Source organism: Salmo salar, chromosome ssa20 (genome assembly GCF_905237065.1).
Source record: "Salmo salar chromosome ssa20, Ssal_v3.1, whole genome shotgun sequence".
NCBI lineage: Eukaryota > Metazoa > Chordata > Actinopteri > Salmoniformes > Salmonidae > Salmo > Salmo salar.
The window spans coordinates 21,423,323-21,444,937 of NC_059461.1; the positions used below are offsets into that span (position 1 = coordinate 21,423,323).

The following is a 21,615-nucleotide window of genomic DNA, read 5'->3' on the forward strand; positions in this document are numbered from 1 at the left end:
ACAAACAATGCATACAGCTCTATTATTAAGATCTTCACCACAAAGGAAAGGAATATCATTTCTCCAGCAGCAGTACAGGAAAAAGAAAGTTCCACAGACGTAACGCGCCAGGGAAAAGGTCACACATTAAATGTGGCGCAACTTCTTAACTGTTTTCAGGTTCTGCCTGGTTAGGCAACTAGATTCAACCGTGGGCTCATTTTTGTGGGTGGATGGCGGGGGGCTGAAACATAATTAACAAAGAGATTGTATATGATAATAATCATTTCATACCTTGATTATATTGAGACACGATCACGTCTAATTTTTTATTCATGGGAATACTTGACCAGATTTCCTAAATTAAACACATTTTTAGCTGAATTCCTGGTGATTTTTACGTATTTCTTTTTACCGTATACAAGTAACTCAAGCATTATTCCGTCCAATTAATCCATCCTATTAATATCCTAAATATCCAAGTGATACTAAAATAACAGCACATCTCCTCTCTCCTTTGGCGTAGGGCACGTAGAAGGGGTTGGGTGTGTACCTCAGAGCCCCATGGTCTCCTCAGTAACACAAATCCACCAGCACCTCCTCCCTCACTCTGAAGCTAATAGCACCAGACAGAATGAAGATGTCACACAGGAGCTGTGACTGGGGCTTGGGTCCAACCAAGACTTTACAAACTAAAGGCTCGACTCCCAATTGTTCCTCTAGCTAGTCAGTGGTGAAATTGTAGGTAGTCCCAGCAGAGAAGGAGAGAGGGATAAACATGGCAACATTAGAGTAGTTGGTATCATCTATTTAGAAATAAATATATGGCTCTGGTATGATCCAAAAGTGCTCCATATAAGAATTTACTATACTATTATTCCAGTAATAACATGGGTTGAAGTCCATGATGGTCGACCTTTTGTACCTAAATGGAGGAACAAATTCACGTTAGTCACCTTCAGGAGGTTAATAGAGTTCACTCTTACCCCTTGGGGATTTATTAACTCGGAGTCATCCGTGATTCACCAAACAATATTTTGAAAGAAGAAGCTAAGTACTTTAACCATACAGTGCATTCGGAAAGTATTCAGACCCCTTCCCTTTGTCCACATTTTGTTACATTACAGCCTTATTCTAAAATCAATAAAACATATTTTCCCCACTCATCAATCTATACGCAATACCCCATCATGACAAAGTTAAAATAGGTTTGTAGAAATTATTGCAAATGTATACAAATAAAAACAGAAATACCTTATTTACGTAAGTATTCAGACCCTTTGCTATGAGACGCGAAATTGAGCTCTGGTGCTTCCTGTTTCCATTGATCATCCTTGAGGTATTTCTACAACTTGAGTGGAGTCCACCTGTGGTAAATTCAATTGATTGGACATGATTTTGAAAATCACACAACTGCCTATATAAGGTTTCACAGTTGACAATGCATGTCAGAGCAAAAACCAAGCTGTGAGGTTGAAGGAATTGTCCGTAGAGCTCTGAGACAGGATTGTATCGAGGCACAGATCTTGGGAAGGGTACCAAAAAATGTCTGCAGCATTGAAGGTCCCCAAGAACACAGTGGCCTCCATCATTCTTAAATGGAAGAAATTTGGTACCACCAACACTCTTACTAGTGCTGGCCGACCGGCCAAACTGAGCAATCAGGGGAGAAGGGCTTTGGTCAGGGTGGTGACCAAGAACCCAATGGTCACTCTGACAGAGCTCCAGAGTTCCTCTGTGGAGATGGGAGAACCTCCCAGAAGGACAACCATCTCTGCAGCACTCCACCAATCAAGCCTTTAAGGTAGAATGGCCAGACGGAAGCCACTCCTCAGTAAAAGGCACATGACAGCCCGCTTGGAGTTTGCCAAAAGCCTCCTAAGGGACTCTCAGATCATGAGAAACAAGATTCTCTTGTCTGATGAAACCAACATTGAACTCTTTGGCCTGAATGCCAAGCGTCACGTCTGGAGGAAACTTGGCACCATCCCTGCGGTGAAGCATGGTGGTGTCAGCATCATACTGTGGGGATGTTTTTCAGCTGCAGGGACTGGGAGACAAGTCAGGATTGAGGGAAAGATGAACGGAGCAAAGTATAGAGAGATCCTTGATGAAAACCTGCTCCAGAGTGCTCTGGACCTCAGACTGGGGCGAAGGTTCACTTTCCAACATGACAACGACCCTAAGCACATAGCCAAGACAACACAGGTGTGGCTTCAGGACAAGTCTCTGGATGTCCTTGAGTGGCCCAGCCAGAAGCCGGACTTGAACCGGATCTTTTTAAAACAAGCAATAGAAAGCTGGTTGCAATTTCATTTTAATCCACCAGAAAAGACATATTCCACTTTATTTGGATTGGCAAACCAGACAAAATGAAATGGGACTATTTATATAATGAATATGAATTCAGAGGGCAAATTAAAAAAAATATTCAAGCATTGGATCTGTCACTAAAGGCTTCAATTATACAAAAACTATACTTTAATCCAAACTGGTTCTCTCGTAGATTAGTAAGAATGGCTCACCCCGTGTTCAAGAATGGCCTTTTTCCCTTCATTCAAATATTTGTTTTGTCTTTTCTGGCGGATTAAAATGAAATTGCAACCAGCTTTCTATTGCTTGTTTCAAAAATAGAGATATTTTGAAAATTACTTTCGGTTATTACTTTTGGATATTTGAAAATTAAATAATCTCGAAAATATCTCTATTTTTAAAACAAGCAATAGAAAGCTGGTTGCAATTTCATTTTAATCCACAAGAAAAGACAAAACAAATATTAGAACAAATATTATGGTTAAACTCAAATGTCCTAATTGATAATAAATATATATATAATAATATATATTAATTGTATAATATTTGTAAATTATATCATAAATAGGACTGGTGGAGTTATGACACACGTGCAGTTAACAAAAATATATGGAAATGTCTGCTCTATCCAAAATTACAACCAACTAATTGCTGTGGTAGCCATGCTGGTTAAGTGTGACTTGAATTCTAAATAAATCACAGACAGTGTCACCAGCAAAACACCCTCACACCATCACACCTCCTCCTCCAAGCTTCATGGTGGGAACCACACATGCAGAGATCATCCGTTCACCTACTGTGTCTCGCAAAGACATGGCGTTTGGAACTAAAAATCTCAAATTTAGACTCATCAGACCAAAAGACAGATGTTGTTTCTCTTTTCTTATTTTACCTGTTTACCTGGTATTTTACCAAATAGGGACAATTTCTGTATACCAAACCTACCTTGTCACAACACAACTGATTGGCTCAAATGCATTAAGAAGGAAAGAAATTCCACAAATTAACTTTAACAAGCCACACCTGTTAATTGAAATGCATTCCAGGTGACTACAACATGAAGCTGGTTGATAGAATGCCAAGAGTGTGCCAAGCTGTCATCAAGGCAGAGGGTGGCTACTTTGAAGAATTTCAATTATAAAATATATTTTGTTTTGCTTGAAACTTTTTTCATTACTACATGATATGTGTTATTTCATAGTGTTGATGTCTTCACTACTATTCTACAATGTAGAAAATAGTCAAATAAAGAAAACCCCTTGACTGAGTCGGTGTCGAAACTTTTGACTGTTACATATACCGTATATGGATATATATTTGCGCCCATCTCAGTGAACTAATCCATTGCGGAGGCCTAGACTAAAAGCCAATTTATGCTTGATTCGAAAATGTGGTCAGAGGCTCCATATGGAGGGTGTATTGCAATAGCGGAGCCTCCAGAGGCATCAAGAGGCCAAATCCAGCAGTCAAGGACAACAGCTGGAAGCGCAAGAAGTATGAATGCCCTGACTTCTGCTGAGGCCATATCACTGTAAATGCTGCATGGCCAATGCAGACGTTGGATTGACCATGTGCCAAGATGCCCAATGCACTTCTCTCTGCAGAATGCGCTCTCCCACCAATTTGTGCACATTCATATATTTTATAACTTCAATGTGTGAATTGTTTGCATTTGATTGTTAGTGTATATCAATTCCCCATTACATATATCACCAGTAGTACATTTGCCGTTAATTCCTACAATTTCTAATATACAATGTTTGTTACTTTGGTTAATGGTCATTTATTTTAATGCATTCAATATTATTATTCCAGTCTTCCTGTTCTCATTGTCTGAGTGGACACATTGTGATTTAATTCCACTTTCGAGTACTGTCAATGTAGTAATTGTCTTTTGTTTGGAGCGCTCCTGTCACTGTTGAGTAAGGACGCTCAGGCATAGAAGTAGGCCTGTAGGCTACCTGTTCTGCGCGCAAATGTAGGCATGTAAATGTGCCAATTTGGCAGTGGTGTAAAGTACTTATGTAAAAATGCCCTAAACTACGATTTAAGTAGTTTTGGGGGGTATCTGTAGTTTACTTTACTATTTATATTATTGCCAACTTTTACTTCACTACATTCCTAAAGAAAATAATGTACTTTTTACTCCATACATTTTCTCTGACACCCAAAAGTACTCGTTGCATTTTGAATGCTTAGCTCGACAGGAAAATGTCTTTATTCACACACTTATCAAGAGAACATCCCTGGTCATCCCTACTGATCCTGATCTTCGCTTGTAAGTGTTGGACCGTGCCCCTGTCTTTTTCATAAAAAATACAACAAAATTATGCTGTCTGGTTATCTTTACATAAGGAATGTGGAATTATTTATACTTTTACTTTTACTTTTAGTAAAATATACTTTAGCAATCACATTTACTTTGATATTTAAGTATATTTAAAACCAAATACGTTTAGACTAGGTGAATTTTACCTTAATAGAAAATGACTCTATTAAAAGTATCTTTAATTTTGCCCACCGCTGACATTAGGTGATCTGATAGTATTTCTGATCGGGTTAATGCCACACCACTAATGACCTGTGGAGCTTCTCAAAGTCATGTTTTCTTCACCTCAAAAAACAAGCAAACGAAGACTGTTTTTACATCCACTGAGAATTCCAATACTTCAATGTAGTTGAAAAAACGTACTAGCCCTCTCCCTTTTGATATCCCCTCATTGTGAAAGGGAAAAATATCATGCTCTGATACAGTGGAAACGTCATAAAATAGGCCTCTTATCAATGCTTGACTTGGGTTCGGTACTGAAATGGGTTCGGTACTCATTTTGGGTGCTGGTACTGTTTATATCTAGGTGCATGAGCTCCACAATAGTTTGGAGTTAATATTCTATAAGAGGAACAGGAGCTCAAGCATTATACAATTGGAGTTCAGGTGCCCAAGTCAAGCACTGCTTCATATCCCTGTGGCAAATAACCTACAGCTGTGTTTGTCCCGAGCTCACTGGCACGGGAAACTCTGAGGGCCCAGAATATTTTATACAATTGTTGCTGGCGCGCAAATTTCTGGCCAGACCCAAGTTAATAGTTTATAGTTCGTTGCAGACAGGCCATGGGTAGCAAATGTGATTTTTAGGATATTTATTTTTAATCAGGATATTTTCTACCTTCAGGCGGCAATGTTTTTATTTGTTGGCTTTATGTAGGCTATTCTTACATAGTTGGCAATGGAAATAGAAGGGACTTTTTAGGTGTGTATGATTTTCATTTAGATCTGGATAGAATGTTGATTAACCACATGACAAGGATTTGCACATATGAAGACTTTATTATAAATGAAATGAAACTGTTCAACAAAAATGTGCATATGAAAACCATAACTGGCATTCCACATGAGAAAGATTGCCGACTCATCCTGTAGCCTATTATCGCAACTTCAGAAGAGTAACGGCAGAATCTGCGAAAGCCAGCAGGAGCGGGAGGAGAATAGTTGGGTCAAGTTACGTTTTTTTTTTTATTCAGTTGATCTAGATCTTTGGCGCCCTCGAGGCATCAAAGAGTAAGATTAAAGTAGCAGACACGCTCAATGCATGTAGTTGATTTTATTAAAATAGGGTGTCTATATATGGAAAAATAAAAAATGTCGAGCAATCGATTGGTCAGAAGACCAGTCGACCAACATTTTTTTTAGTCGGGGACAGCCCTAATGTGAACAGAAAGGTTCAGAACTTTTGGGAAACATCACAGGACAGTAGAAACATATATGGCAGCTAGAAATCTAAACTGGATGGTGTTCAGAGATATATGGGAGGGGTTGAGGGTAGCTGAAGGCTGGGACTAAAAACAAACAAAATATAACTAATGTAAAATATACTGTCAGTGAAATGTATGTAGTATGTATAAGCTGGAAGTATTTTTGTCCATTAGTGTACTCCAATTAGGGGAGGGGTGGTAGGGTTTGGGGAAATAAAGGAAAATATATAACAAATAAAAATCACAAGGTCTGGACAGTTAGTGAAGGATAAATGACCTTATGTCCTCAGATCACTGCATTTAACCCCCTCATTAACCAATCATTTGATTGGCAATGTGACATCCCTTTTCCTGTGTTTAATGGTACTGTGTGTCAGAGAAGTGGTGTGTGGCTTAACTATGCAGGCAGCTCATCGTCACAACACCCACATCCAATAAGAGTTTAGCACCCACTTGTGGTCGCTGGTTTCCACTGCATGGAGTATAAAAAGGTGTTCCTAATGTTTGGTATTTGGTATATGCTTGGTATACTCAGTGTATTTACTGTGATCATAATCTTTTTTTTATTTCACATTTATTTAACCAGGTAGGCCAGTTGAGAACAAGTTCTCATTTACAACTGCGATAGAAAAATCTATATACAGTGTGTGCAAATGTAGAAGATTAGTGAGGTAAGGCAATAAATAGGCCATAGAGGTGAAATAATTACAATTTAGCATTAACACTGATAGATGGGCAGATGATGATGTGCAAGTAGAGACACTGGGGTGCAAAAGAGCAAAAAGATAAAAAACAATATGGGGATGAGATAGTTGGGTGTGCTATTTACAGATTACCGATCACTGTACCTGTACACAGCCAAACTGGCCGGCTGTCATGCAGTAGCAATTGAGCCTGGGAACGAGGGTACTGTGATCATAGTTCCTGTTTCCCTAAGATATATGACGCAGACAGCTATAGTCTAATGCTTTTACTTTCGTTTTAAAAGGTAGACTCAGCAAAATTACCTTGCCATGAGCAGCACCGCAGATCATTGAGATGAGCGAGATGCAAGACTTTGCTCTCAGTCACACACCCTACGCATGTGTACGGGTTCACTTCACGTGGTAGACAGGAAACTAAAACAGCTGAGAAGTTGAGTGTCGCGCTTCAACACTCTTGGTCAATTTCTGCAACAACTAACTACGCAGTTTACTTTCTCCATCTACGTCATATCGCCAAGTCTGCTTCTATTAAATAGGCTATTCAATCGTGGATAATATACATTTAACACATTTACATTTAACACTGTAATAAATTACAGTCAAGGTATACAAAAAGACAGCATACGTTTCAATGGCAATAAGCTTTTTATTTAAACATTAAGGCAGTGTTTTTTTTTATTTTCATTGTTACACTGCTTTCCACAAAGCTTGCTGGTGGGCATGTAGAATTAAACAGTGTGAATAGTTTTTATGTAAATACCAACCTTGCAGCAAGCCACATAAATATTTACATCTTTTCAGTTCTATATACAATCCTTGCTATTATACAGTGGGTTATAATAATACAAAAAGAAATCATTATGCACAATATGGTTGAACATTTATCAATGCCAATCCCTCCCGCCCACCCTCGTACAATACAGGGATCGTATCCGCCATTCGACAAAATCGTTTTTCGTTCGTCTTGAATCATCCTTTTCATTACAAATGAAACGCTAACTTCTAGCACGGAGAGTGACATGACAGTAATCAAAGCAAGCAGTGTAAGAACAAACAGAAACCAGAGGGGGAAAACATAAATCATTAAAATACACATCAGTACATTTCAAACGGATTCTAGTTTCCTCTGCCATTTATTTAGCTAGCATGTAGATATGGTTCTGACTTCCTATCATGTCAAAATGTACTGTCACTTTGCTCTCCCAACGACTTCATGAATAGTCAATTGATAAAGTAGAGAGGCTGAAACTCTTACCTTCTGTTTTATTGGGCCCAGTTAAAAACTTGTAATTTGAGCTCCACCTTGACTGACTAGATCTAAAACATGACCAGTTTAGGTAGCCAGGGTAAGAAACTTTAGTAATCCAGTGAAGATGAAGGGGGAGGAGAGCACAGGCAGTCCAACAACTGTTACACATGTTCATTACTAACAAGTCTCCATCATGACTAACTCAACCCGCTCTCAACTAGTGGACCGGACAGGAGAACACACCGCGGTCGCCCTCAACAACAGTCACACTGAGAAGAGCTGTGCTTCTCTTGCTTCAACACTCAACACAAGCCATGAACACTGTCATATACCACATCAACAACAAAGAGATGGCCTTTAAAATGGGGGAAAATGTAAAATCACACATGGTAAATGAACACCAACTGTTGGACTTTAACCTCCTCTGAATCAGGATCCTGACAGAATATGTGACAGTTAAGAGCTAAGGCTGTGACAGATTTAGAAAAGAAATCAAGAGGGACGTTTCATCTGCTCTTGGTTTCAACATTTCCCTGCATGGACACGTATAACCCTGGCATGAAGAAAAATGACAGGAAAAAAAAGAAAAAAAAGAAATTGTGCGTCACTTGGTAACTTCAGTACTGTGTTATGTAAAATAAATGGCACTTAACACTAGAAATATCTTATAACTGTACAAAATCAGGTCTAGATAAGAAGGTGCATCTGGCCTGGCATAAGGCAGAGCTCCTCTTCCTCTAGACAGTAAAAGATCAGAGGTCAGACTGCCACAACAGGCAGCCCCTAGAGACATTAGGAGTTCATTCCAAGAGACGAGCTTCCAGCAGGCCAGCTGGGGTTCACACTACAGCCACAGCCGGCACCGCCATGGACCAAGGGGCATAGAAACATAGATGGCTTTTATTTGTCACCTCTTTAATGCAAGCAAATTCCAACTCGGATGCTGGGAAATTTGCCCTAAAGCAGCTTTAAGGTTGGTCTCCACCCACTCAAAGCGGACTAGGTAATGTTTCACTAGAACTGTGATTGTCGCTTGAGTTTGGGAGCACTAAAGAATGTTGGTGGCAAGACCAAATGAAACAGATGTTAAAGGAGGACGCCTCCACAGTAGGATTCTACACTCTTCTCGAGTCCATTCTCGCCTGCCCGAAACAGATTCCTAAAAATGCCGTTGTGAACAAATTGACAACTAAGTGCTTAACATCCAAAAACATTCTCAACAAACACAGACATGGTTAATATAAAAACAGTGAGAAAGTGTCACATGTCTCCTTAGTGCCATCCATCACACCCACAGACCGCTCTCTCTATTGGATGTCTGGAGACCATATGCCACCACCGTCCTCCAATAACATTTCAAATGTATGATGACATCAGCAATGGACAGCATGTATACCCTGTAAACCCCCAAAGATAGATCATTGAAAATAAGAGATAAACTGACACCATCAAAACATTCACGATCAAAAGTACTAAAGGTCTCAGCTCACTTTCAAACACAGGACTGGACTGACTGGATTTAAAAAGGAGAAAAGAAAATAAAGACCTTGTTTTCCTGTGTTGGTTTTCTCCTCCTGTCCATCATCTGATGCATTCTAACAGTAGTAGAAATGCACAGGCTGTCTGAACTCAGTGTCCACAGTACTGTACAATAGATGGCATGCCTGGCTACATGCCTGTCCGCCTGCCCTCTGCACAGTGAAATGACCCAGTGTAGGAAGACCGCTTCCCTAGCAGACCTCTCCAAACAGAACTCTGTGTGGTTCACACCCTGTCCATGGGGTCACTGGCGCAGAGCGAGAGAGACAGAGAGACAGACAGAGAGAGAGAGAGACACTTCTGTGCTGATGCATGTCCACTCTGGTTGGGTTTGCTGGTCAGAGGGGAGCAGCAGGCTTCTCCAAGTTGAAGATCCAGGTTGAATCCCTGTTCAGAGCCCTGACATGGCCGAACAGAGCAGGTTTCCTGTATAAGCAGAAGACACATCCATCCTTGACCAGGGCAAGTGAATCCCTCCGCAGGCCAAATTAAAACACATGAGCATCAGATTATGGGGCCGTACCAAGTCCCTTCCACAAACCGTAGAAGACACTAGAACAGTATACAAACAAGCGCATGAGTTGATGTGTCCGTATCAATAAGGCCAGTAAGAGGGGGAAAATGAAGTAAAAAAGCAAGTGATTTGTCCTTTAGAGTAGTCCTGGAGTGACTGCATACACTGAAACACTAACACATGGAGCAGCAGTGTTTCAGCACACCCCCATCGGTGCTTGTGAACGTCAGTCAGCTGTGTGAGATGGGAGGCCCAGAGGTCAGGTCCTGTCGTACTCCCTTGCTGGGTGGAGATGGAGCTGTAGAGTGGAATAGTGTGTGTGTGTGTGTGTGTGTGTGTGTGTGTGTGTGTGTGTGTGTGTGTGTGTGTGTCAGGTGTGTGCCTGCAGCAGCAGTGGAGGTGGTTAGTTGGCGGGTGCTGTTCTGTTCCATGGCAGGGTCTCTCACTCACTGTCAGACAGGGTCTCTCACTCACTGTCAGACAGGGTCTCTCACTCACTGTCAGACAGGGTCTCTCACTCACTGTCAGACAGGGTCTCTCACTCACTGTCAGACAGGGTCTCTCACTCACTGTCAGACAGGGTCTCTCACTCACTGTCAGACAGGGTCTCATACTGAGAACACAGCAGGGGCTTAGGCTCCTCCTCCCAGGACCGGCCCTGGCCCTGAGCCCCTAACTGGCCAGAGGGGGTGGGGGAGGGGTTTGACACCGGCATGCCACTTGGGAAACGCATGGTCAGGGGGTTACACGGGAAGGGTGTGGAGCCTGAAAGAAGAAGAACAGCAACAATAAATCCTTGAGTACTGACCATGATGCCATAGGTAGCAGAATGCCATTCACAGGGTTTAAAGGTGATGGGTTTCCTGTCTTTGATACAGTTGAATATGAGCAGTGAGAGATGAGATGTTGATAGAGGTGAGAGGTGCAGTGAGAGATGAGATGTTGATAGAGGTGAGCGGGGCAGTGAGAGATGAGATGTTGATAGAGGTGAGAGGTGCAGTGAGAGATGAGATGTTGATAGAGGTGAGAAGTGCAGTGAGAGATGAGATGTTGATAGGAGGTGAGAGATGAGATGTTGATAGAGGTGAGATGTTGATAGAGATGAAAGGGGCAGTGAGAGATGAGATGTTGATAGAGGTGAGATGTTGATAGAGGTGAGATGTTGACAGAGGTGAGATGTTGACAGAGGTGAGATGTTGACAGAGGTGAGATGTTGACAGAGGTGAGATGTTGACAGAGGTGAGATGTTGACAGAGGTGAGATGTTGACAGAGATGAGATGTTGATAGGAGGTGAGATGTTGATAGAGGTGAGATGTTGATAGAGATGAGATGTTGATAGAGGTGAGATGTTGATAGAGGTGAGATGTTGATAGAGGTGAGATGTTGATAGAGGTGAGATGTTGATAGGAGGTGAAAGGGGCAGTGAGAGATGAGATGTTGATAGAGGTGAAAGGGGCAGTGAGAGATGAGATGTTGATAGAGGTGAGAGGGGCAGTGAGAGATGAGATGTTGATAGAGGTGAGAGGTGCAGTGAGAGATGAGATGTTGATAGAGGTGAGAGGGGCAGTGAGAGATGAGATGTTGATAGAGGTGAAAGGGGCAATGAGAGATGAGATGTTGATAGGAGGTGAGATGTTGATAGAGATGAGATGTTGATAGAGATGAGATGTTGATAGGAGGTGAGAGATGAGATGTTCATAGAGGTGAGATGTTGATAGAGATGAGATGTTGATAGGAGGTGAGAGATGAGATGTTCATAGAGGTGAGATGTTGATAGAGATGAGATGTTGATAGGAGGTGAGATGTTGATAGAAGGTAAGATGTTGATAGAGGTGAGATGTTGATAGAGGTGAGATGTTGATAGAGGTGAGATGTTGATAGAGGTGAGATGTTGATAGGAGGTGAGATGTTGATAGGAGGTGAGATGTTGATAGGAGGTGAGATGTTGATAGGAGGTGAGATGTTGATAGGAGGTGAGATGTTGATAGAGGTGAGAGATGAGATGTTGATAGAGGTGAGATGTTGATAGAGATGAGATGTTGATAGAGATGAGATGTTGATAGAGGTGAGATGTTGATAGAGGTGAGATGTTGATAGAGGTGAGATGTTGATAGAGGTGAGATGTTGATAGAGGTGAGAGATGAGATGTTGATAGAGGTGAGATGTTGATAGAGGTGAGATGTTGATAGAGATGAGATGTTGATAGAGATGAGATGTTGATAGAGATGAGATGTTGATAGAGATGAGATGTTGATAGAGATGAGATGTTGATAGAGATGAGATGTTGATAGAGGTGAGATGTTGATAGAGGTGAGATGTTGATAGAGGTGAGATGTTGATAGAGGTGAGATGTTGATAGAGGTGAGATGTTGATAGAGGTGAAAGGGGCAGTGAGAGATGAGATGTTGATAGAGGTGAGATGTTGATAGAGGTGAAAGGGGCAGTGAGAGATGAGATGTTGATAGAGGTGAGATGTTGATAGAGATGAAAGGGGCAGTGAGAGATGAGATGTTGATAGAGGTGAGATGTTGATAGAGGTGAGATGTTGACAGAGGTGAGATGTTGACAGAGGTGAGATGTTGACAGAGGTGAGATGTTGACAGAGGTGAGATGTTGACAGAGGTGAGATGTTGACAGAGGTGAGATGTTGACAGAGATGAGATGTTGATAGGAGGTGAGATGTTGATAGAGGTGAGATGTTGATAGAGATGAGATGTTGATAGAGGTGAGATGTTGATAGAGGTGAGATGTTGATAGAGGTGAGATGTTGATAGAGGTGAGATGTTGATAGAGGTGAGATGTTGATAGGAGGTGAAAGGGGCAGTGAGAGATGAGATGTTGATAGAGGTGAAAGGGGCAGTGAGAGATGAGATGTTGATAGAGGTGAGAGGGGCAGTGAGAGATGAGATGTTGATAGAGGTGAGAGGTGCAGTGAGAGATGAGATGTTGATAGAGGTGAGAGGGGCAGTGAGAGATGAGATGTTGATAGAGGTGAAAGGGGCAATGAGAGATGAGATGTTGATAGAGATGAGATGTTGATAGAGATGAGATGTTGATAGAGATGAGATGTTGATAGGAGGTGAGAGATGAGATGTTCATAGAGGTGAGATGTTGATAGAGATGAGATGTTGATAGGAGGTGAGAGATGAGATGTTCATAGAGGTGAGATGTTGATAGGAGGTGAGATGTTGATAGGAGATGAGATGTTGATAGGAGGTGAGATGTTGATAGAGGTGAGATGTTGATAGAGGTGAGATGTTGATAGAGGTGAGATGTTGATAGAGGTGAGAGATGAGATGTTGATAGAGGTGAGAGATGAGATGTTGATAGAGGTGAGATGTTGATAGAGGTGAGATGTTGATAGAGATGAGATGTTGATAGAGATGAGATGTTGATAGAGATGAGATGTTGATAGAGATGAGATGTTGATAGAGATGAGATGTTGATAGAGATGAGATGTTGATAGAGATGAGATGTTGATAGAGGTGAGATGTTGATAGAGGTGAGATGTTGATAGAGGTGAGATGTTGATAGAGGTGAGATGTTGATAGAGGTGAGATGTTGATAGAGGTGAGATGTTGATAGAGGTGAGATGTTGATAGAGGTGAAAGGGGCAGTGAGAGATGAGATGTTGATAGAGGTGAGATGTTGATAGAGGTGAAAGGGGCAGTGAGAGATGAGATGTTGATAGAGGTGAGATGTTGATAGAGATGAAAGGGGCAGTGAGAGATGAGATGTTGATAGAGGTGAGATGTTGATAGAGGTGAGATGTTGACAGAGGTGAGATGTTGACAGAGGTGAGATGTTGACAGAGGTGAGATGTTGACAGAGGTGAGATGTTGACAGAGGTGAGATGTTGACAGAGATGAGATGTTGATAGGAGGTGAGATGTTGATAGAGGTGAGATGTTGATAGAGATGAGATGTTGATAGAGGTGAGATGTTGATAGAGGTGAGATGTTGATAGAGGTGAGATGTTGATAGAGGTGAGATGTTGATAGGAGGTGAAAGGGGCAGTGAGAGATGAGATGTTGATAGAGGTGAAAGGGGCAGTGAGAGATGAGATGTTGATAGAGGTGAGAGGGGCAGTGAGAGATGAGATGTTGATAGAGGTGAGAGGTGCAGTGAGAGATGAGATGTTGATAGAGGTGAGAGGGGCAGTGAGAGATGAGATGTTGATAGAGGTGAAAGGGGCAATGAGAGATGAGATGTTGATAGAGATGAGATGTTGATAGAGATGAGATGTTGATAGAGATGAGATGTTGATAGGAGGTGAGAGATGAGATGTTCATAGAGATGAGATGTTGATAGGAGGTGAGAGATGAGATGTTCATAGAGGTGAGATGTTGATAGGAGATGAGATGTTGATAGGAGGTGAGATGTTGATAGGAGGTGAGATGTTGATAGAGGTGAGATGTTGATAGAGGTGAGATGTTGATAGAGGTGAGATGTTGATAGAGGTGAGATGTTGATAGAGGTGAGATGTTGATAGAGGTGAGATGTTGATAGAGGTGAGATGTTGATAGAGGTGAGATGTTGATAGAGGTGAGATGTTGATAGGAGGTGAGATGTTGATAGGAGGTGAGATGTTGATAGGAGGTGAGATGTTGATAGGAGGTGAGATGTTGATAGAGGTGAGAGATGAGATGTTGATAGAGGTGAGATGTTGATAGAGATGAGATGTTGATAGAGGTGAGATGTTGATAGAGATGAGATGTTGATAGAGGTGAGATGTTGATAGAGGTGAGATGTTGATAGAGGTGAGATGTTGATAGAGGTGAGATGTTGATAGAGGTGAGATGTTGATAGAGGTGAGATGTTGATAGAGGTGAGATGTTGATAGAGGTGAGATGTTGATAGAGGTGAGATGTTGATAGAGGTGAGATGTTGATAGAGGTGAGATGTTGATAGAGGTGAGAGATGAGATGTTGATAGAGGTGAGATGTTGATAGAGGTGAGATGTTGATAGAGGTGAGATGTTGATAGGAGGTGAGATGTTGATAGGAGGTGAGATGTTGATAGGAGGTGAGATGTTGATAGGAGGTGAGATGTTGATAGGAGGTGAGATGTTGATAGGAGGTGAGATGTTGATAGAGGTGAGATGTTGATAGAGGTGAGATGTTGATAGAGGTGAGATGTTGATAGAGGTGAGATGTTGATAGAGGTGAGATGTTGATAGAGGTGAGATGTTGATAGAGGTGAGATGTTGACAGAGGTGAGATGTTGACAGAGGTGAGATGTTGACAGAGGTGAGATGTTGACAGAGGTGAGATGTTGACAGAGGTGAGATGTTGACAGAGGTGAGATGTTGACAGAGGTGAGATGTTGACAGAGGTGAGATGTTGACAGAGGTGAGATGTTGACAGAGATGAGATGTTGATAGAGGTGAGAGATGAGATGTTGATAGAGGTGAGATGTTGATAGAGATGAGATGTTGATAGAGATGAGATGTTGATAGAGGTGAGATGTTGATAGAGATGAGATGTTGATAGAGGTGAGATGTTGATAGAGGTGAGATGTTGATAGAGGTGAGATGTTGATAGAGGTGAGATGTTGATAGAGGTGAGATGTTGATAGAGGTGAGATGTTGATAGAGGTGAGATGTTGATAGAGGTGAGATGTTGATAGAGGTGAGATGTTGATAGGAGGTGAGATGTTGATAGGAGGTGAGATGTTGATAGAGGTGAGATGTTGATAGAGGTGAGATGTTGATAGAGGTGAGATGTTGATAGAGGTGAGATGTTGATAGAGGTGAAAGGGGCAGTGAGAGATGAGATGTTGATAGAGGTGAGATGTTGATGGAGGTGAGATGTTGATGGAGGTGAAAGGGGCAGTGAGAGATGAGATGTTGATAGAGGTGAAAGGGGCAGTGAGAGATGAGATGTTGATAGAGGTGAGAGGGGCAGTGAGAGATGAGATGTTGATAGAGGTGAGAGGTGCAGTGAGAGATGAGATGTTGATAGAGGTGAGAGGGGCAGTGAGAGATGAGATGTTGATAGAGGTGAAAGGGCAGTGAGAGATGAGATGTTGATAGAGGTGAGATGTTGATAGAGGTGAGATGTTGATAGAGGTGAGATGTTGGAGGTGACAGGGGCAGTGGGGGGGCAGCAGTACCTGTGGAGGAGGGCCGGTCCTCCCAGACACGGTTGGTGACGGGCGTGCGGCGGTTGGCATCCCCCTCAGAGTGGACAGAGGACACAGAGGAGGGTCTCTCCCCCCCTGACAGGCCCGGCCCGGGGGATTTGGCCTTCCGCCCGTTAGAACGCCCGCTGCCCTTTGGTTTCCCCCCACCTACACAAAGAGAGGGAACACAGCGCAGCCCTGTGGTTTAGTGGCCAGGTCTATTCACATTTATCGACCATACATCTGAAGTTACAACTGTGAGAATCTAGTCTAGCAAAGCTGAATGAATGAATAATTCACTTGATTTGTTACACATACATTGCTGTTTCATAATGGAAATACTGAGCCCTCCGAACACCAGTACATACAATCCACCCAACAGTAGCTTATGACAGAGGGAGATTTACGAGGTAATATCACACCTTGCAGTGAGTAAGAGTCCTCCGTCCGTCCATCAGCGGGGAGCATAGCGGCAGGCACACTGGCAACCATGGGGTTAATAGCATTGGAGGAGGGAGGGCGCTCCTCGGCCTGGTCATCATAGTTTCCCATCAGGGCTTTTCTGATAATGGCCTCCAGCCCTATGGTGTTACCGGACACCTCGGGAGCCGGGTGGCTGCGTATACTCACAGGTCCTGAGAGGCAGGAAGTGGCAGGGGGAAGTTAGAGAGGGCATTGAGTAGCGGGTGAGAGAGAGGGAGCGAAAGAGAAACATAGATAGAGGAGATAGTTAAAATAGAAGACAAATGGAAAAGGGCCAACATGAGAATGGAGGAGTGAGGGAGAGAAAAGGAAGACGGGGACAAGAGAAAGCAAGAAAAAGGGCGTGAGAGAAAGAGAGTGGAACAGCAGAGAGGGGAAGAATAAACCAGTCAGCACATCCTCAGAGAGATGGAAAGAGACATGTTGGTTTGTGCTGACGCAGCTTTCAGTCTGTCAGTGGGCATTATGTAGGTTATGAGCCTCCAGAGGATAGCCACAGGAGAGAGAGGTGATGGACTCTAAATAACATCCAGTATGTAGCTACTGTTCTCTCCAGTCTCCTGTGAGTAGCCTAGCTGATGCACATGCTCCGGAGCCGCAGCCAAAAGCCTAGCTGTGTCAGCTAGGGCCCATCAGGGGAACGTGGCCGTATGTATACCAACTGGAGGAGAACCTCTCTACTGTACCATGCTGATCTATACCACAACAGAGTCACATAACAGAAAATCTGGCTCACATCTACTGTGCATAAATCACAGAAAAACTACTACTCTAAGCACGTTATACCACAACATTGTGGTTGAGAGTAACAATAATCCACCTCCCACCACTAATATCCCACGATCATTTCAAGAAATCCTGTATCTTACCTGCAGTGGTAGAGGCAGGCATGTTGAATATCTCTGTTCCTGGCTGACCAGGATCTGGATGTGGAAACAGTATTTTTAGAGCATAGTCTCTTTGTCTATGACTACAGTATCTACAGTACCAATGCTGTATGCGGTCACTGTGGTGGTGGGACTCACTGAACTCGGCGTCACTGCCGACCACAGTCATCTTCTTGATCATCTCCTGTTTCTTGGACTTGACGATGGCCGAGGTGCTCTCAGTGAGCTTGCTGAAGAAGGCTGGGGGCTGGGAGGTGCTGGGAGGGGAGCGAGAGCCCATGCTGTGGGGAGATGACCACATCTAGTTAGCGTCCGGAGAACTACTGTTCTACTGCTTCCTACACTACGGCTATTACCCACCCTTTTTTTTTTTTACCAAGAGTAGTCCAGAGAATGTGGTAACAATGATTTCTTTCTGTGTGAGGAAGGGAGGTAGGGTGAGACCATACCCCTGCTCGTTGGGGTAGGAGGCCCCTTGCGTCTCTGGTTCAGACATGGCTCCGGCAGGGGACACGGGCTCAATGCCGTCTGTAGACATATTGACAGGTGACACCTTGGGCTGAGGAGGGGACCTGGGAACACACACACGCTAATGAGCCACTGTGGTCTGGCTGAGTATACACAGTCATCTAAACAATATTCAAGATCAATTCATGTCAGTATCTGCATTTCCACATAGGATTAAACGTAGTACATAACATGCGACACCCATAGGAAGATACAGAGCGGTGCCATATACAGCATAAAATCTGGGCAGTACCTGTCTCGGGCACGATCCCCTCCGGCTCCCTCTGGAGTGTAGCGAGGCCCCTGGCTGGGCTCCTGGGAGGCAGGTGGGGCCTGGGGGGCGCTGGTGGTCCGGGTCAGGTCCAGGACAGAGTTGTTATGGTAGGACTGCTGCATATGGACCTGCTGCTGGGTCTGCCGGGTGTAGTCCTTGGTGATCACCTCCTGTTCCCCACACACATCACAGACACAGGTCAGACACAGAATCTCTCCTTCCGTCCTGTCTGCTTCTCATTCCTACAGACTTTAAGAACTGTACGGGAAATCATCTTTAAGATGGTAAATGAAACAGTGATATAATATAGTAAAATATATTTCTGTAGTTGTGTGGGGGCTTACACTGATGTGCTGGGCCAGGGTGACCACCCTCTGGCTGCTTTTGACCAGGGGGGACTGGGGCTGCTGGCCCGGGGACAGCCTCTCCTCAGAGGGAGGTCGGTACAGACCATGCTGCTCCATGGGCATCATCTTCTGCTGAACTGAGGGGACAGGACAAAACACACACACACACACACACACACACACACACACACACACACACACACACACACACACATTAAGCAGCACCACCATGTACACACAGAGGGACAAAGAAGGTGAAAATTCAGTTTCCTGGGTCAGTTTGAAGAGGCAGCTTACAGAAAGTCTAACTACAGCGTATTAGTATTCCCTGTTTCTAAAGGTGAAAAACTGACGAGAGCTTGTTGTAAAATTATAGAATAAACAAACAAATATATATATTTATTAAGTCCATTATGTGCACAGCATACGGTGTGCTCGATAAACATTGCGTGAGTGACACATCTGCTGTGCATAAGAGCTCAACGGTAGTTTTCCTGCTGCAGAAATCCTCTGTCTCTACAAAGTGTTGTCAGCCAGTGGCGTTGGATGTGTCAAGCTACTTCAGAACACTACGGACTTATTTATATATTGAACTCTCCTCAAAGGAGAGAAGCATAAATCACTGACAAGCTTAGCGGTGACATAAAATGGCAACTCAATACTAGTAAGGTGTTCTTAATGTTTTGTACACTCTGTGTGTGTGTGTGTGTGTGTGTGTGTGTGTGTGTGTGTGTGTGTGATATATATATATATAAAACGCACCTCTCACAGCATGTTATACCACAACACTCATCTGACCTCGACATGCACACACTTTCCCTATAGGCATGTCATAAATATTGATGTGGCACATAGCTTTACAAATGGAAAAACAAGAAAACAATATTGCATTTCTAAGGATGGAAAAGTCGCGTTAAGCGGTTTGCATGTGGAAAAATCTGAATAAATTACAGTGAGGCGTAATAAGGACATGCAGAGATTTGGGGGCCAGAAGCTGCAGCACCCCCCTCCCCCAGGATCTTTTTATGGGTCTCTCCACCACCCGTTACGCCCTCTCCCTGCCCCCCACCTCGACCACCCACCTCCAGAGGAAGATCAACGCTGTCTGGAGCCCCGGGGAGGTTGTTTGTCTGTCTGGTGGCTGGTGGGGCTTTATTCTCGTGATGCACCCTGGCAGGCTCGCCTGACTGTTTCCTACTACACTTCACACTGGTTTATATTGAGACCGACTGACACACACGACCTAAGCTTTCTCTTTTGTCATTTAGGTCATCTAGCTAGCAATATCTTCGCCTTATTTCTGGAACATTTTGTGAGGCGAGTATCTGTAAGGGAGGTGTCATTACTAACTATGAATCAAATACTTACAGAATTACTATATCATAAACCTTCTGCTAAAATTACATTAATAGATCGATAACTAGGCTACTTTATTTAGTTTCTAATATGGAACTCCTGAATACTACAGGTGAACTAAGTTTGCAATATGAGGGGGGGAGGGGTGCCACATGGTAAAGACAGCCACATCCTCAATAAAAAGGAAATTAAAATAAGCAGCAATGAATGTTACGCTGAAATCTTCCAACCACTGAACCATCTATGATCTCTCTCCAAGGAAATAGCAATTGGGTTCTGTATTTGTACCATAATAAATGGTCAATACATAGTCATTTAATACAAATATATAGTCATTTAATATTAAAAATGAGCTGGTTAATTTGATTTATCCAGCGCGTAAGCTGCTTTCATCTCCTTAATATTCTGTCCAAGTAAGCTCTAGTTTAGACTTCTCTTCTGCTCAATGTCAAAACGTGTTAAATAATAATTAGATGGTCACGTTTGGATATATATTTTTTTTATAGTTCTCTACGTTACACAAAAAAATAGCATAGCGTAGAAAAGAACACAAAAAAATAAATATGTAAAAAATAATTTGGACTGATTTGATAATGCCCAACCACCACAGCGTGCAATAGGCCACAGACAGACGAGGGGAGGGTCTGGGTGATGAGGGGACCCTGGGATCCAGAGCGTCTTACCATCACTGGCGCTGTTGGCCACGAGCGAGCCCGTCTCTGGCATTCCCGTTTCACAAGAAATTTGACGCATGATAATCGCGTTTATGAAGTTGGCCGCAGTCATGGTGGTCTTACCGAGTGATCGGAGCTCTTGTTCCTGAACGGACATCGGTTTGTTTTGAGTCTTTTCCCTACTAGGTGTGCCACTTTCTCCGCGGCCAGCAGCGTTATCCGACTGGGGGGGCAGCAGGTGAGGGGGGGGGCGCCCTGAGTGGTGAGAGGCTGAAGAGCCCTGGGGGTAGGGGCTGGGGTAACCCCCTTGGTTAGGGCTGGCCAGCTTGGGGTCAGATTTGCTGGAGGATATAGAGGGCCCATGTTGGTCTTGGGTGTGTTTGGGAAGGCCTCCCCTACTCTTGCTCCCATCCCGGCCCATTTCCTTAGAGTCCATGCTTTGTTGGTAGCCGTAGCCTGGGTAGCGATTTGAGCCTGGCATGGACCTGTGAGAAAAACAAAATCACTAAAACAGTCAGTAAACATGCCAACCACAGATGAACCCCCACCACAGTCTGCACATCCCATTTAGAAGAACCACAGAAGAAGGCACGTGCAGTAGGAGATACTTAGCCATTTATCCAACCATGTATGTCATGCATGTCACCAAGCAGGTTACCTTAGCACAGATGGGTTGTTGTGGTCGCTGACAGGCAGACTCTTGCCCCCAGTGTTGTGCAGGACACTGGGCCTCTGCTGGACACTGTCCTGGGTGCGAGGGGACACCGGGGAGTGCTGGTGGCCATAGCCAGAGTGGGAGGAGGGCCTGACACTACCACCTGAGCTGTGCTCTGTGCCTGAGGGAGGGAGGGTACAGATACATTACACACAGCACAGAGCTCATATCACCTCATAGAACAACAGCATAGACATC

The 21,615-nt window shown here is 43.4% G+C and overlaps 1 protein-coding gene across 13 annotated transcripts in view; it reads right to left on the reverse strand.

Annotated features, from left to right (window-relative positions):
- Window positions 1-7,375: 7,375 nt before the first annotated feature.
- Window positions 7,376-21,615, reverse strand: part of LOC106579918 (nuclear receptor corepressor 2) — a 142,321-nt gene continuing 128,081 nt past the window's right edge. For 12 of the 13 annotated variants that reach the window (XM_014160309.2, XM_014160308.2, XM_014160311.2 and 9 more), the window contains 10 exons: window positions 21,361-21,538; window positions 20,712-21,187; window positions 18,670-18,809; window positions 18,305-18,495; window positions 17,994-18,116; window positions 17,683-17,825; window positions 17,527-17,580; window positions 16,597-16,809; window positions 16,166-16,342; window positions 7,376-10,816 (listed from right to left, as the gene is read on the reverse strand). In XM_014160309.2, coding sequence (XP_014015784.2) covers window positions 10,638-10,816; window positions 16,166-16,342; window positions 16,597-16,809; window positions 17,527-17,580; window positions 17,683-17,825; window positions 17,994-18,116; window positions 18,305-18,495; window positions 18,670-18,809; window positions 20,712-21,187; window positions 21,361-21,538 — 1,874 coding nt within the window. In that variant the 3' untranslated portion in view covers window positions 7,376-10,637. The remainder of the gene's footprint in view (window positions 10,817-16,165; window positions 16,343-16,596; window positions 16,810-17,526; window positions 17,581-17,682; window positions 17,826-17,993; window positions 18,117-18,304; window positions 18,496-18,669; window positions 18,810-20,711; window positions 21,188-21,360; window positions 21,539-21,615) is intronic. The other variant, XM_014160318.2, reaches the window with a different exon arrangement.